Here is a 15,301-nt window from a genome sequence, read left to right as displayed (position 1 = left end):
ATGTCTACAAAGCTGGCACGGTGGACTTCTGACTGGTCTCCTGCTAGTGTTTTCTGTGCCACCCAAAAGCATGTTTCTCAGCTCAACCTTGTGTAACCTTTATCATTTCTTCTCCCAGTGGCATGACCCCACATGTTCTTTCCTGGAAGCTTAAGCCCTGTATTGGCATGGATCCTGGTTTATCCACATGGTCTGCCTGCAATTTACCAAATTCCATTTCCTCCTTAATTTATGCTGGGAACAGCCCAGATGTCTCCAAAAGTGAAAGATCATGTTCTAGCAGGTAGAAACAATTAATTGGTTCTGATGATATGGATTTTGAAACAGCTTTTCATTTCAATAGGACTTTGCTGGCAGGACAAGCTGCACAAAGGCTGTCAGTGTGTAAAAGAGACAGATTCTGCAGGTCTCTGGCAGAGGTAGGTATGGTTTTCTCAAAAACGGTGTTTTGAATTTGAGCCTGTGCCCATTCCAGCCACTGGGAAGCACTTTTCTGCCTCACCACATGAATTCCACACCTGCTTTTCTCCTAGGTTCCTTCGGCGTGCTTTGTGCTTCCTGTTTTCCACAGTTAGTTTATGGCAATCGGTTCTGGATTTGTTGAAGACTTAGTACATTTCACTGTAGTGAGATAACTTACTAGCATGATCGTTCTGTGCAAGGAACTATAGTCATCTAGATTGTTACTTCAGATTTGTGGTTCCCAGTGGCCTGTACCATTGTGTTGTAAATGTTATTCTAATTCTGAGCTTTGCTTGCTTGCTTGCTCTGCCACTCGTGCTGTGAGATTTGTCAACACATGGGGGCGATCATATACATGAAAATAAAGTTTTCATTTTGATTTAGGGTTTTTTTTCCCTTTGGTGTTTTGATTTTGGCTGAATCATTGTGACTGTTTCCTGACAGATCCAGGCCCTGTACTTCACTTATTCGCAATGATATTGTCAGATGATTTAATTAGATAGTTGTATCCATCTAAATTGAGAGTTTCAAAAGAGCCCGAAGATAGGCTCCTCCTATTTGATTTTAAATGACCTTCAGCGCCTTTGAAAATGAAGTCGTTTCTTTACAGCACCAAGGTCACAGAGCTGTTTCTTGTAATAGATTATGCTGGTGCCAGTCAGACATTGCAATATTATTGTACTGAGGATGCTACAGAATAGTTGCTGATGTTGTTTTGAGGTCATCACCGCTTCTGTGTATTGGCCTCATGCGTCCAGCTAGTCATACTCCAGCAAAGCAGCCAGTAGGTTAAGCTAAATAATTTCAGAAGGGCTTTCTGCATGTGTTCAGTGCTGCTTTTCAGCCCTGAAGTGGTGCCCAACCAGGGATACGTATTCCCCTGGAGGTATGCAGCGGTTTTCCAGGGGGTAAATCAACTCATCTAGATACTTGCTTACTTTACAACTTAAAAAGCACCAGCAAAGTCGATACAAGCTAAAATGTCATACATTTCTACTGCTGTAGCTACTATACACTGAAATGTAAGTGCAACATATTCCAAATTGGTTTAGTTTATAATTCTATAGTAAAAATGAGAAAGGATGCATTTTTTCAGGAACAGTGAGCTGTGACACTTTTGTATTTGTGGGTCTGATTTTGTAAGGAAGTAGTTTTTAAGTGAGGTGAAACTTGGGGGTACACAAGGCAAATCAAGCTCCTGAGAAGGGTAGTCTACAAAAAGACTAAGAGCTGCTGGTTTAATATATTATCTGGGCTCCACATTTCCCTGGTCATTTTTAAAGTGTCTTCTAGTGTCATTGATTTTTAAGAGTCTGTCTTGTTCTTGAGTGAATTCCCCATGGTAATAGATTCCTTTGTCTATGCTTCAGAAATGTTTTATTCTATCATTGGGGGTGGTTTGGCTAACAAAGCCAATCTTTGTATTGGTTTTGAATGTTGCCCTGAGGCACTACAAGGAACTGCACAAGAGCCTGCCTTCAGTCTGTGCTAATTTCTGCTTCCTCTCCAGCTCTTTTCTGAGGCTGGAGGTGGGGAGGGATGGAGGGAGATGGGTGCTTGGATGGGGGGGGTGTGTGTGTTTCTCTGCCCATGTACCAGAAGGTGCCACAAGATTCCATCAATAGCCAGGCTGCTAAGCCAATCATTCAAAGGTGTGTAAGGATAGCCCAAGGTTTCATTACATTTTATGAATCCATCTTCACAGCACAAAGGGAGCAAAACAATTCTGTCAGCTCTGGAGGAGAAAATCCCATCCCTACCCCCTCCAGAAAGCACTCCACTGTCCCGTGCTCCCCCGGATATCAGCACCCTGGCAGGGCTGTCCTTAGGATTTAAGCAATACAGATTGAAACACATTCAGGACTCTCTGGTCTGGCAGCATCCGTGGTCCAGCCCTGGACCAGACAGCCCTAGGAGACCAGTGGTCGGAACAGAGCCAGGAGACCAGCTATCTGAGGCAGCAACTGAGAAGTGGAGCCATTGAAGGCTGCCACAAGCTGCCTCCTTACATCCTATACACCCTAGGTTGGCAGGTTCAAGCCCTGCGTTTAGGGGCCTGCCAAATTCCCCATCCATTGTGGTCATTTTCATGGATGTGGGATTTTTAAAATGGTAAATGTCGTGATTTCAGCTGTTTAAATCGGAAACTTTGGGTGGTGGTAACTACTGAAGGAGTCCCAACCCAAAAAGGAATTGTGGGGGAGTCAAAAAGTTAGGGGGGGGGAGTTGCAGTACTGCTACCCTTACTTCTGTACTGCTGCTGGCAGTGGTGCTGCCTTCAGAGCTGGGCGGGGGTTGCTGGTGGGCATCCCAGTTCCCAGCTCAGAAGGCAGACCCACGCCAGCAGCAGCGCAGGAATCAGGATGGCATGCTGGGATTTTGCCACCCTTACGTCTGTGCTGCTGCCTGCAGAGCTGAGCCCTCCATCAGCAGCTGCCACTCCCCAGCCTCCCAGCTCTGAAGGCAACAGCACAGAAGTAGGAATGGCATGGTATGGTATTGCCACCCTTACTACTGTGCTGCGGGCAGACTGCTGCTGTCAGAGCTGAGCACTTGGCCAACAGCTCCCTCTGGCCACCCAGCCCTGAAGGTAATGCAGATATTAGGGTGGCAATAGCGTGACCTGTCCCCCACCCCTGCAACTCCATTTTGGGTCAGAACCCTCAATTTCAGAAACACCGGTCTCCCTTATGAAATCTGTAAGAGTATAGACTAAAAGCACCTAACAGACCCAATTTCATGGTGACTTTTGCAGATACAAATTTTGTATCAGTGCAGGGCTCTAGTGACCTGATCACTTATCAGCAAGGGATGGAGGTTGCAGATGAGAAAAGAGTCAGGAGCCGGGCTGCAGCTAGAGGGAAATATTCTTGCACTAGAACTCAGAGCACCATCTGCTGGTGCAGATAGAGAGTGCACACAAGCCAACGCTCCGCAATTCTAACCGCCTCATTGCACACGGGTATCGCTAGCACAGAGAGCAACGTGGGAACCAGAGCCAGTGTTTCCAAGGCAGGGAGCAGGACAGGCCCCTGTGAGGTGGGAGGCAAAGACCAGAAATTATTAGAGGGTCTGATAAATTTCCAAGCGTGGGCCAGCTTGAATGAACTCTGCCCCAAAGCCAGGGAAAAGTCTGCCAGGAAGGGAGGCGGTGGGGACACGGATTGATGGCAGCCTCCTCTGTTGGAAACACCGGGGGTGGAACCCAGCTTGGAAACGCAGCCCTCCAAGTCGTGGGTGGCCGAGGAATCGTCAGCTTGTCCTGCCTGGAGTTTTGAACACTATCACTGCTGCTGTATGATTATTAACAGTCGTCTAGTTTGCTCCACCGGAGAGAGGATGCTCGCTTTGCCAGTGCGCTGTTGTGAGATTGGCTTGTGGTACATGCCACATTCCCAGCCACCACAGATAGATGGGCAGTAGGTCCGGAGCTCCACCTCCTGAAATGAACTTACCCTTTGCACTGTCTTCCTGGGGCTGGTGGATCCTCTTGATAATTCAGCACAGAGGAAAAGAGGGATTTTTGCACGGGAGGGTAGGAAAGTGCAGTCTTCCTTTGTCTGATCTCCTCCTTCCCTGCCAGTTCCCCCCACTGTCCCACGCAATCAGGCCACTCCCAGAAGGACAGAAATAGGTTCGGAGTGAGATGTGGGTTCCTGTTTTATCCAGTCCCTCAGTGTTCAGGGCGGGGAATGGGAGGCAAGTTTCTGGCCCGTTTCTCACGCAAAACTGTTTACAGCAGAGCAGTTCACTTGAGTGACACACAGTGATCTAACTTAAAAGCTTTTTATTTCCCTCCTTAATAAACTTTATCATACCCTGCCCGTACATCATACAAAATATTTACTCCACTAAAATAAATAAGACAGGAACACACTGCATATCGTGGGTCTTCCTGAAAGAAAACAGCAATGTAATATCCTTCCCTAGACAAGCGATTCACCATGATGCATTCTTATGCATTAGAAAAGAAAGTCCTGCCCCATCCTTTACTCCCTGGACCCAAGAGCATTTGAGTGTTGCCTTTAAACACCGTTGGGGAAACCAGGGAGAGGCAGAATATGATTTCTCAATGGAGCGGGGGTGGCCCTACCTCCCAAACCTAGAAACAACCTGCCCTGTTCTTTAAGGGCCTTGCGCCAGTGACTGAGTTGTGTGGTTTTGGTCCTAGAGAGATTTACACACGTTCCTTCAGCAGCAGGTAGAAGCCCCAAGAGTTCCGGCTCCATTCTGAATCTGTTTTTATCCCTGTGTAGACGTACAGCATTTGTGCCGATTTCCCAGGCAACGCCGTGGCCTCTCCATTCCCTCAGAATCAGCAGGTTTTCCTAGCGGAGATGGGCCTCGACTCACAGAAGGGCCAGGAACCTCATGGTTTCAGCTCCAAACTAGCTCCTTCTCTCCTCCCTCCGCACACAGCTCAGCAGGGAAAGTGAGAAAAGGGGAGCTGCTCAGCTCAGTGCTCCACAGGGGGAGATCTGGAGTGTCTTGCTGGCAAGCTGGGCATGAAATAGCTTCTCCCTCTCCGATCCCCACTGGGCTGGAGAGGGAGAGGGCAATTTCTTAGCTTGTGTACTACCAACTGCCCCCCCTGTAGTGCCACTCCCAGCATCCCTCCTTTGCCACTAGTGGTGGGAAAGCCTCCATCCAGCGGAGACAGATAACACCCCCGCCAATGCCGGCAAGTCTCTGAGCCTGCTGCATCTCCCCACAGACAGCTGAGGAAATCAGGGTCTGCAACTGCTCAGGGCAGAACTGGGGCAAGTGGAGCCCCCTTCTAGAACCTGGTGGGGCAGATACAAGTGAAAGTGAACCGGGGATTCGGAAGTTCAGCTGCTCGACTGTCTCTTTGCAAACTCAAAGGAGGAAACGCAGCCACCGCCCCGGACAGCAAGTCTTGGCTAGAAGCAAACCTGTTCCTTTTGCCTACAGGATCTGCCCGTCACTGGGACTGGCCAGATCAGGGCAGGACAGCAGAACAAAGGCTAGGATTTAAACGGGTATTTGGGTGTTTACCAGGGTTTTAGGGAGGCACTGGTCTAAGATCTGCCAGGTTGATTGTTTTAGGCGGTGCCTGCCTGAGACCCGGACACATTACAAGCCTTCCCTGATCCTCCACCCATTGCTTTGCCAGGCATCTTTCAGATGAGTACTCAAGAGGTCCCCAGTGCTCACAGCCTGCTATTTTCGAACCTGTGCTCCACATTTAGCATTGAAATTCATACTTAGTATTCAAGTAAGTGGTTTGCAGAAGTGCTGATCCCCCAGTGACTTTACAGGGCATTTAGCACTTTCCAAAAAAAAAACAAAAAACAAAACCCAGGCCACTTTTGTAGGTACCCAAGAGAGGAAACCTTCGTTAGTGGTTATTACAGAGTTTGGTCATTTGGCCCAGCATCCTGAACCAAAGTCACCTTAGGTAATACATTGTGCCTCCTTAAGATTTGCCCCATCCCTTCGGTTACATAGTGTAAAGGGGTTTTCCTTCCATAGTAAATAGCTTCCCATCTGCTACCCACATGCTCATTAGAAGGGCGGGTTGCTTCAGTCTCTAATATGGGATAAAAAAAAAACACACACGTTATTTTTAGCATGATGACAGACCAGTCTGACTGGGACTGGACACGGCACCTACGTCCATCTGAAAAATGGTGGCTAGGATTTTGCATTGGGTGGGGACAGAAGGAAATTAAAAGGCTGCTTTGCAGCCTCTTTCCCTGCCCCCCAAAAATTCTATCTATGGAATCAGAAGCCGCAGCCCTTTGGACCCAGATCACATTTCGACTCAGCGAGCTGGAGATTTACTTCCAGGAGCCTGGCCAGGGAGGGGTGCTCTGACACACACATCTGGAGCGGTTTGTTCCAGACACGTGCATGGGCGGAGACTCCAAACCGCCTACGGGCTCCTTGGGAGGGTCCTCCCTAGAGCTGGAAAACAGAGTAGCTTGGTACAGGGCCAAGGCAGCAAAGGCTCTAGGTTAGAGAGATTGGGAGTACTGGAAGCTAAAATCCTCCACTGGCACACGAGAACCCATCTCCCACCCCATTACCCACGGGGTTCTGCTGTGATAGGTCCAAGTTCCACACTAGGTCTGGCCTGGCTGCTGGACCCTGTGACTGCCCTTCCCTTTTCTCCCCTTCCTTTGGGACAGGGGGGCATGGACCCCTTGCTTGGCAGGTGGCTTATTGGGATGACTCTTTGGGCCAGGGTTAGAGAATCCAGCTTGAATCCCATTTAAAAGTTAGGGAGTGGGGCATTTGTATGGGGCTCCCCGCAGTAAGAAAGATCCGCAGGGGCAGGGGAAAAGAGCCACACTGTCAACAAAGAAGCAGAAGAACCAAGAATTTTAAAAACAAACAATGAGGGAGATTCTCAGAGGCCCAGATAGTTTGGTTTTCAATAGAGATTAGGCCCAAACTGGCATTTCTGGGCAGGATCCTTTCCCCGAGGACTCGTGACGTTAACATGGCAAGGAGCAGCAGGTGCAGTTTAACCAACGGAAGACTTTGTTGGCATGTCTACCATGCGGTGTAAGCCCGGGGTTTGAACTCAGGCTCAAACCTAACTAGGGATGTTAAGGTGAAGTGGTTAACTAGTTACCCAGGAAGCATTAGCCTTACCAGCTTGCTTACCAGGTCACCAGAGGGCCCAGCCAGCAGGAGTAGCACACTCCAGCCCCCACGGCTGGACCCTGAGCAGGGCCGGAGCAGCCCCTGCCATGCTATGGCCTGAGGTTGGCCGGCCATATTGTTCCCATTCGTAAGGGTTATTTACATGAGGGATGTAATAGGGTCGTCGATTAACCGATAAGCAAAAGCGTATCGCTTAATGCTATAGCCGACGCATTTCCCCCTCCCCTCCAGTAGATTTTTTGGCAGGCTGGCCAGCAGCCTGGCTCAGTCTTGCCTCGTGCCAGGTCTTACCCCGGGTAGCCTGTCTCGGTTCCGGGTCTGGGAGCTCAGCTCCTCCCCACCCCAGACAGGGGTTGCTGCCACCCCACACTGCTGCCTCGCGTGGAGCCGGTTTTTAAACTGGCTCCCCTCACAGACCAGCTCCTGCCTGGCACCCCGCGCTGCTGCCTCTGATACGGAGTGGCAGGAGGGGGTCCTCTGCCCCCATCCTGGGGGACTACAGAATAGTCGAGTAACCGAGAAGAAATCATGAGGTTAATCGACTATTCAATTAACCGATATTTAACATCCCTAATTTACATCCCTAACTAAGAGCACTCCGCCTTCAGGATGTCACCGCCTCTCGCCCTTCCTCCCTCGAGGGGACCGCGCAGAAATTTAACTTTGGGGTTGAAGGGAAACTCTTCTCTTTTCACCTCATTGGTCCTCTTTGATACTCTCCTTGTCTAAGAGCAGTGTTGCACAGGCAGGCAGGAAGACCTGAGGGTGGGAGATACGGCAGCCCGGAACCCTTTGCAATACACCCACGCTGAGCCCAACAGCCTTTCCACAGGCACAGCAGGAGACACAGGAAAGGAGGTGTGTCCCACGTGCAGCCTGCTGTAGGACACAGGGGCAGCACACGCGTGCGTACCGGGTGGCCGCGCACCCCGTGCGCACGTACCTCATGTTACACCGAATACTTGGCCATGTCGCTTTTATCAAAGACGACTTTGGTTGCAAAGTAAATCGCCACCACGCCCAGGCCGGTGGCGAATACCATGTAGGCTGTCACCGACTGGGTCAGCTGGACAATCGATCCCATGAGGAGAGACGGGACAACCTGAGAAAGGAGGAAGGCGCTGTCTAAAATGGCCAGGTCCAGGCAGATCCCTCGGCCGGGCGCTGCTGGGTCCGAGTCTCCCGCCCTCATCAGGAGTGAGACCTCGCAGGGGGAGCCCACGCACAGGGCCGAGCTGGCGGCTGCAGGGGAAGAGGAGAAGAGGCCCCCAGCATGGCCGTTCTGGTAGGTTGGCTTCTGGCTGGAGAGGGGGCCTTTGGGGAAACCTGATTTCTTGTCCTGCTGAGCAGCATCTTCCTCCTCTTTGCTTTTGTACTTATGCAAAAATACCTGAGAGACAAAACAGAGAGAGAGAAGCTAAGAAACTGCAGGGGGTGGTGAAGCCCTAAGAAACCAGAGAAGGTGCCACTAGCTAGGGCGGGCAGAGCTGGAGCGATGCTTTCCTAGGCTGGGCAAAACTTCCCCTGGCTTCATATTGTTCCAGTCCAATGAAAATTCCCAGGCCAGGTGTGGCGCCTGACCAGGGACCTTTGCAGCACGTGGTGGATGGTTTCCAGCAACTGGCAGGAACTTCTTTGTTAGACTTCAGATTCAAGGTGGACCTGACCTGCCACAGTAGCTGGGCTCCAAGTGGCACCTTTGTGTGTTCACGTCACGCATCACCAGTGCCTGGGAGTGTTTCAGACCAAGGCCAAACCGGGTTCTGCCATTCGGGTCTGAGCTTCCAGAGTTGCTGGACTCCCCGAGAAGCAGGTGGGGCAAACCAAACAGCACGACGGGCCCGATTCTGCTCTCACGCAAAGCAGCACAGCTCTGTGGACGTCACTGGCCCAATTTCCAGCATACACTACTGGGGGAGGAGAACCCAGTCCCAAATACCTCCCCCTGAATCCTGCTGAACAGGAAGTGCTCTGTTACTAAGGGAGAATGGCCCAAAACTCTCCCCACACTCATGTCAATCCAGCCAAGCCTAGTGTGAGCTTGGTCCCGCAAGTGACTGACACCATCGCCCAGGGCTACAGGGATCCCATATCTGAAAAGCGCCTGGGGTGGGTGGAGTGTGTTAAAAATACAAGGAGCAATGCTGCAGAAGCCGCTGTTCTAAGGGACTCACCACCCTCCTGCTGCAAGAAGGCAACTGGTGAGAATGTGAGTTGCTCACAGCCAATCCTTGCCATGCTCCCGTGGACTGACAGGCATGTGTCGGACGACGGATTGGGCACTATATTCTTTTTCCCAAAGCAGCTATATAGTCTCAAGACTGGCGCACAGGCCGACAAACAGAGAACTGTGCGTTCAAAGGTGCACTGCTGCCAGTAAGAGTAGCTGCACAATTGAAATGCTCAGATTTTCAAGCAAGGGCCATTGAAGCTGCTCTACACATGCAGAGATTCAGGACTAGCTCCTGCACTTCAGATTCACACTTGATCATAATCTGAATTAACGTTGCTTGTCTGCGCTACAAAATTAGGCCAACTTAAGATAGGTCAACTTACAGCCACTTACAGCAATTAAACTGGCTGCTGGTATCTACACTGCCCTCCTTCTGCTGGTTCGTGTCATGACCACTCGCACTGATTGAAGTGGAACCCCCTACCACAGGACTGAGAGCCAGAGATACAATATGAAATCATAGCAGCCATGGAACTGACAAGAATGTCAATTTCACTGCTAGTAGATTCCCGGCTGTGAAACTGAACACCTGCTGGGTTCCAGTTGTCAACCCTGGCAGTAGGAGGGGGGGACTCCAGCGGTGAGCCCAGCACCCAGCTGACAGCTCAGGCTGACAGGGTGGAGGGCCAGGATGTGGGAGGCAGCTGTCAGCACTGCGCAAGGCTAACAGCCTAAAGGTGATGCAATAGCGCAGTATCGACCTGGATACTGCATTGCCCTTACTACACTAACCTAAGCAGAGGTAGCTTTATTAGGTTAGTATAGTATAGAATTACATCATCAGGAGCAATGCTGTAGTGTAGACACTAAGGCCAGGTCTAAGCTGAGGGGGGAAGGTCAGCTTAAGATACGCAACTCCAGCTCTGTAAGTAATGTAGTTGGAGTTGATGGACCTTAAACCGAGCTTGGCACCATCTCCACAGTGGAAGGTTTATGGGAGAAATGTTCCTGTCAACTACCCTTATAAGGAGTACCGGCGCACTTAGCATTTGATTTAGTGGGTCTTTACTAGACCCGCTAAATCAAACCCCAGAGTATTGAGTGCCAGAGCATCAGTCCTCTGGTCAGTGGAGACGTGGCCTGACAGAGTTACCTGGTAGTATACTATTGCAACTTCAATTTCTGAGACACTATCCAGGGTTAACTGCTTGTGACATCGCTCTGTGCAGGCTAAGGTGGCAGAGGTTCTTATGCAACTGGGCAGTGGAGCCATCTCCCAAGACGGTCGGCCAAGGCTCCTATGCTAGAGAAATTTCCGCAGCTGCTTAGTTAAGCTCTTAGTGAGAGTTACACAGGGAGTAAAATGCAAGAGAGTCACCACTCTGAGAAACCAAAGCAGCCTCTTTCAGCCAAGTTCCTTCCACCGCTGCCTAGAATTTTACCTAGCTAGGTTAAAGCACTGCCCCAAGACTTAGGGACTGGGGCTCAGTCCCTAGCCCTGCCACAGACACTCTGCATCACCCTGGGCAAGTCATTTAGTCTCTCTGTGCCTCACATCTCTATTTCTAAGATGGGGGAGAATAATCCTGCCTTTTTCCCACCCTTAGTCCACCTGTCTGTCTTTGGGGCAGGGCTTGTCTCTTGCAGAATGCATGTACAGCACCCAGCTGTGACCTCAGCTGGAACGGCTACAGGCTACTGTAATAAAAAAAAATCACTTTTACATGCAGCAAGTGACACTGCTGTGAAAGTCCTGTCTTGAAATTTCAGGATTTCTGTGCTTAGGCATTGTAGCTAGCCAAGGATAAATTAACCCATTCTCCATGTGATGGGATAAAACCAGAGGAGAAGAGAGTGCGGAGGGTCAGAGTTGCATTATCCCAGGTACCAAGAATCCCATCCTTCTACTCACAAAGGAAAGAAGGGGAGACACTGGAGAATTATACAAGCACGCTCCAGGTTTGTAGGCATCTCTGCTGCTTCTGAGCCTGAGCCACATCACAGCAATTAGGAGCATCTGGACACACAGATCCTCCTGTGATACAGCATCACTGCCTATTTGTTGCTCCAGCTCTGCTGTGCACGCATTTCATATTCAAGCAAAAAGTCACAGGAGATTTTTGGTCTCCAAGAACCTTTTGATAAGACTCAAAAGCGAGCAGCTTTACATGGACTCTGCCTAGCCAAGAGTTTTCTCAAGACAGAGTTTTGTAATAAAATTTGTCGCTTGACTAGTTTTATGAATCTAAGCCAAGCCACCTGAATCCCACATACAATGGCCAGAGCATAAGGAAACTCTCCATGTACACCTACCACATCAAGGTTAGAGGGACTCCGAACGGAAGCAGTGGAAAACCCAGCACAGAAGAGAATCTGGTCAAAAACTGTGAGCCCCAAACATGGCCAACTCCTCAGAGCTCCAGATCCATCATATTTGAGGCAGGATGGTCTAAGAGGCCTTCTCACATACCTGATGGTACATGCTACATTTTAGGTGCATCTAGACTGCAGGAGGTTTTTTTTTTTTTTTGAAAAATGGCTTTTTTTCCAAAAAAACTTCACTTACATCCACACTGCTATTGCGTTCTTTTGAAAGAAAAGGCGAAAGAATGCAGGGTTTTTTTCCGACATTGGTTAACCTCATTCTATGAGGAAGACCACCTTTTCCGAAAGAGCTCTTTCAGGAAAAGGCGTGTGTGGACTGGGAAGAGGGAGTTTTTTCAAAAGAACAGGCCTCCAGGAAAAAGCACAGGTGCCCTGGTGGCCATACCGCCCATAGTAATCGCAGCTTAAATGCAAGATTGCATCGAAAAAGTGATGCACACTGAATGGACGCTCTTTGGCAGTGTGGATCCTCTCTTTCGGAAGAGGTTTTTTCAGAAGATCTCTTCCGAAAAAGCTTATTTCGAAAGAAGCCTGCAGTCTAGACATACCCTTTCTTCCATTCTCTGACCTGGTCTAACTTAGAACTGTAAAGGGTTACTTGTTCTAACTCACACACAAAACCTAGTTTAGGCTTATACAAAAGCTACACTACAAAATTAGGCCAACTTATGTTTGGTCAACCTAGAGCCGCTGTAGTCATTATATTAGTTCTTTGTGTCCGCACCACGCGCCTTCTCTCGACAGTGAGCACTTTCACCAGAAGCACTTGCACTGAGGTAAGCAAAGCATTTTGGGGCACGACAGCCAAACCCCCCACTCCGCAGAGGGCGGACAGCCGGCCCTGTCGCAATGCAAGTTAGTGGAGTTGAAGGTAGTTTAGGTTTTAACTCGACTAACTTAGTACGTGTTAAATGCATTCGGCCTCATCCAGGACTGACAGTCAAAGGCATTCCTTAGAATATTTTATCCTACTCTAGACAAGGCCTCTGTGGTCTCATGAGCACAGAGAGAATTGAGGGCATGCACAAAAAGAGACCAACTTACACTGTCCGTGTGAGCGGCATCAGATGGGGTTAGTCTTGCGGGCGCTCACTAAGATTCCGCCTGAGGCTGGAGGGGCAGCTGTTACGCAGCACCCTTTCACTGACTCACTTCAGGAGGAGAGGGAGAGAAAGAGGAAAACAGGAAGCAGGAGAAAAGGAACGACAAAAGGCAACAAAGAAAAAGAATTAAAACAGTAAAAAAGAAAACACAAAAAGGAAATGGATCCAAGAAGACTGATACTTTTCTACAGAAGGGTTTTTAGGGACCTGTCTTCTCTAGGGTCTCACTGTAACCCATTAGGAAGACAACAGAACCAGGAAGATGGGATCTCACAGCTGGACACAGATGGCTTTAAGTCTAGCACCCATCTCTTTGTCACCAGTAGTGTTTCCCCATCAGCCCTGTGAGGAAACAGACACCTCCCTTCAGTGATCCCTGCTTGACAAGAAAACATCCTGGTGGGTTTCATGTTTTGCTGGTGGGAGTAGACCCCAAGACTAGGACTTTGAAAGAAACAATAGTGGAATAGGCCCTCCACACACATCCCTAGTTTGATGGGCATCCCAGTGCCTAGTGGGATGGACTGCCTGGAAATGATAGTTCAATGCGAGCACCTGCCCATGTATCATTCTTGTATGTGAAGTTAGAAATAGGAAGTGGAAACCTGTTTATTGACCTAGGTGTGCTAGGGAAAGCCATTAGTGGTACTTATGGGACTTAATGGCCTGGTAATCAAGACAATGATCTGTGAGTAGTCTGGTTTTTCCTGTAAGCTTGGACTATGGTTGATCCTGTCAGGACATGTGGCCAGATCACCTGACACTAGAACCCATTTTGCATGTGAGTACTTTTCAATGGAGGTGTGAAAGGATTGAAGCTGAACACAAAGAATTCCCATCTTGGGTGATATCTATTTATCCTGCTTGCCACCAAGATACCTGAACAGAGAGAAGTATCGAACCCAAGTTAGGAGGCTGCCTAGCTTGTGAGAAAAGATCATTAAAATTACTGTTGGGGTAAGAAATTGCATGTAACAAGTTTCACAGAGTAATCAGCCTAGCTGACATGTTTTGCTTTATTTTAGCTTAGTAACTAATATGTCTGTCATCACTTGCAACCAACTAAGTCCTACTTTTTTATACTTAATAAAATCACTTGTGTTTATTATTAAACCTAGTGTAAATTGTTACAGGGAGTGGAGCAGACAACAGCTGTGCCCCTCTCTCTTTTATTGATAAAGGGGAGAACCTATGAGCTTTCTCTGTGTACAATTCTTAGACAGGGTCAGACGGATTTATTTGGAGTTTTGATCACATTGGAGCTGTGCTTCTGGGTGTTGTCAAGTGCCTGTAACCAAACACTCCCAGAGCTGAGCTGTTCTTAGTGTCTGTGTTGCTCTGCTGGAGGCTGTTACCCAAACTCTGAGCCTTTCATGGGGCAGATCAGAACTTCTGGCCCAGCAGGGCAGGGTGGAGTGACAGCTGAAAAGACAGGTTCAATGGTATGATCCAACCATCAGGTGACAGTCTCAATGGGATCTCTGTGACCTAACCTGTCTCTTCAAGCCATGCTCTGTTTTCGTTTCAGACCCCCTTGTGGTTGTGGACCAACGCTTGAAAGTGTGACTCCTAAACACTCAACAACCAGAAGGCAAACAGAGAACTCAACATCTGTAATGTATTACTCGCTATCTCATGGCTTTTGCTGGGACCTGACTCATGATTTTTGGTGCTGCAAAGGAAATTGGGGGCAAGAAGCCCAGGGACCTCTTGGGAACCTGGAATGATTTCCACTCCAGCATTCAGAACGTGGAGAATATGGAGTGCTGCCTGGCTCCCCCTTTCGTTCAAAACATGCTGGATAGCCAGGGGCTGGCTGTGGCAAGCAGGGAGGGACGAGGGAATTGGATTTTTGGTTTTTCAAAACCAGTACTGGCTCAGATCCAGATCCTGGTTTCATTCAAGTCCTCCAAAATCAAGGGGGTTTGGATGAGAGGCCACATTTGTGCTGTGAGGCTCATGTACTTGCATGTGTGTGTTTCTTTCCAGCCACTGGCCAAGCTGTGCTACGACCCCATGGCATTATCTCAATCATATTGTGCATCATTCTCCCTGTTTTCCTCCCTTTCCCTTCCCCGGAAGCAGCCCCCACCTGCTTGTCATGGTGGTACAGCGACGCCAGCGTGTACGGCAGGATCTGGAGCGCAGAGAAAGTGAAGCCCGTCAGGGCGGCCGAGATGGTGACAATGAGGACACTCTGGGAGAAGCACATGACAAAGGCAGCCAGGGGGAAGAAGGCCACGCTGGCCAGGTAGACTGCCCGGGTCCCAAACTGCTTCACCAGCCGGTCCATGACTGTCGAGAAGAAGATGGAGATGACGCATTGTAGGAATAGGCCCAGGCTGCCCATGCGAACACCTGGGGAAAAAAGAAAACAAAACAAAAAAACAGACACACTGGTGGTGCGCAGAATACCCTCTGCTTTCCAAAAGGCAAGCAACTCTGGGGACTTGGTAGGGTCATTCTGCATTACTCCACGGATATCAGCACAGCTCGACACAAGCCTTGCTCGGAGAAAAGGTACAGGATGTGCACCCCCACCCTG

At 49.3% G+C, this 15,301-nt stretch overlaps 1 protein-coding gene and 1 long non-coding RNA gene across 8 annotated transcripts in view; one reads left to right on the top strand and one right to left on the bottom strand.

Moving 5' to 3' along the window:
• Positions 1-282: 282 nt before the first annotated feature.
• LOC142820912 (uncharacterized) lies at positions 283-14,876 on the top strand. Its single transcript, XR_012897923.1, has 3 exons — positions 283-419; positions 14,285-14,369; positions 14,746-14,876. It is a non-coding gene; the product is annotated as an uncharacterized LOC142820912 (long non-coding RNA).
• SLC45A3 (solute carrier family 45 member 3) overlaps positions 4,233-15,301 on the bottom strand; it is a 43,166-nt gene continuing 32,097 nt past the window's right edge. For all 7 annotated transcript variants that reach the window (XM_075910546.1, XM_075910548.1, XM_075910547.1 and 4 more), the window contains 2 exons: positions 14,849-15,114; positions 4,233-8,485 (listed from right to left, as the gene is read on the bottom strand). In XM_075910546.1, the coding sequence (XP_075766661.1) occupies positions 8,045-8,485; positions 14,849-15,114 (707 nt within the window). In that variant the 3' untranslated portion in view covers positions 4,233-8,044. The remainder of the gene's footprint in view (positions 8,486-14,848; positions 15,115-15,301) is intronic.

Source organism: Pelodiscus sinensis, chromosome 27 (genome assembly GCF_049634645.1).
Source record: "Pelodiscus sinensis isolate JC-2024 chromosome 27, ASM4963464v1, whole genome shotgun sequence".
Taxonomy (NCBI): domain Eukaryota; kingdom Metazoa; phylum Chordata; order Testudines; family Trionychidae; genus Pelodiscus; species Pelodiscus sinensis.
This window is presented reverse-complemented; position numbering and strand designations above follow the sequence as displayed.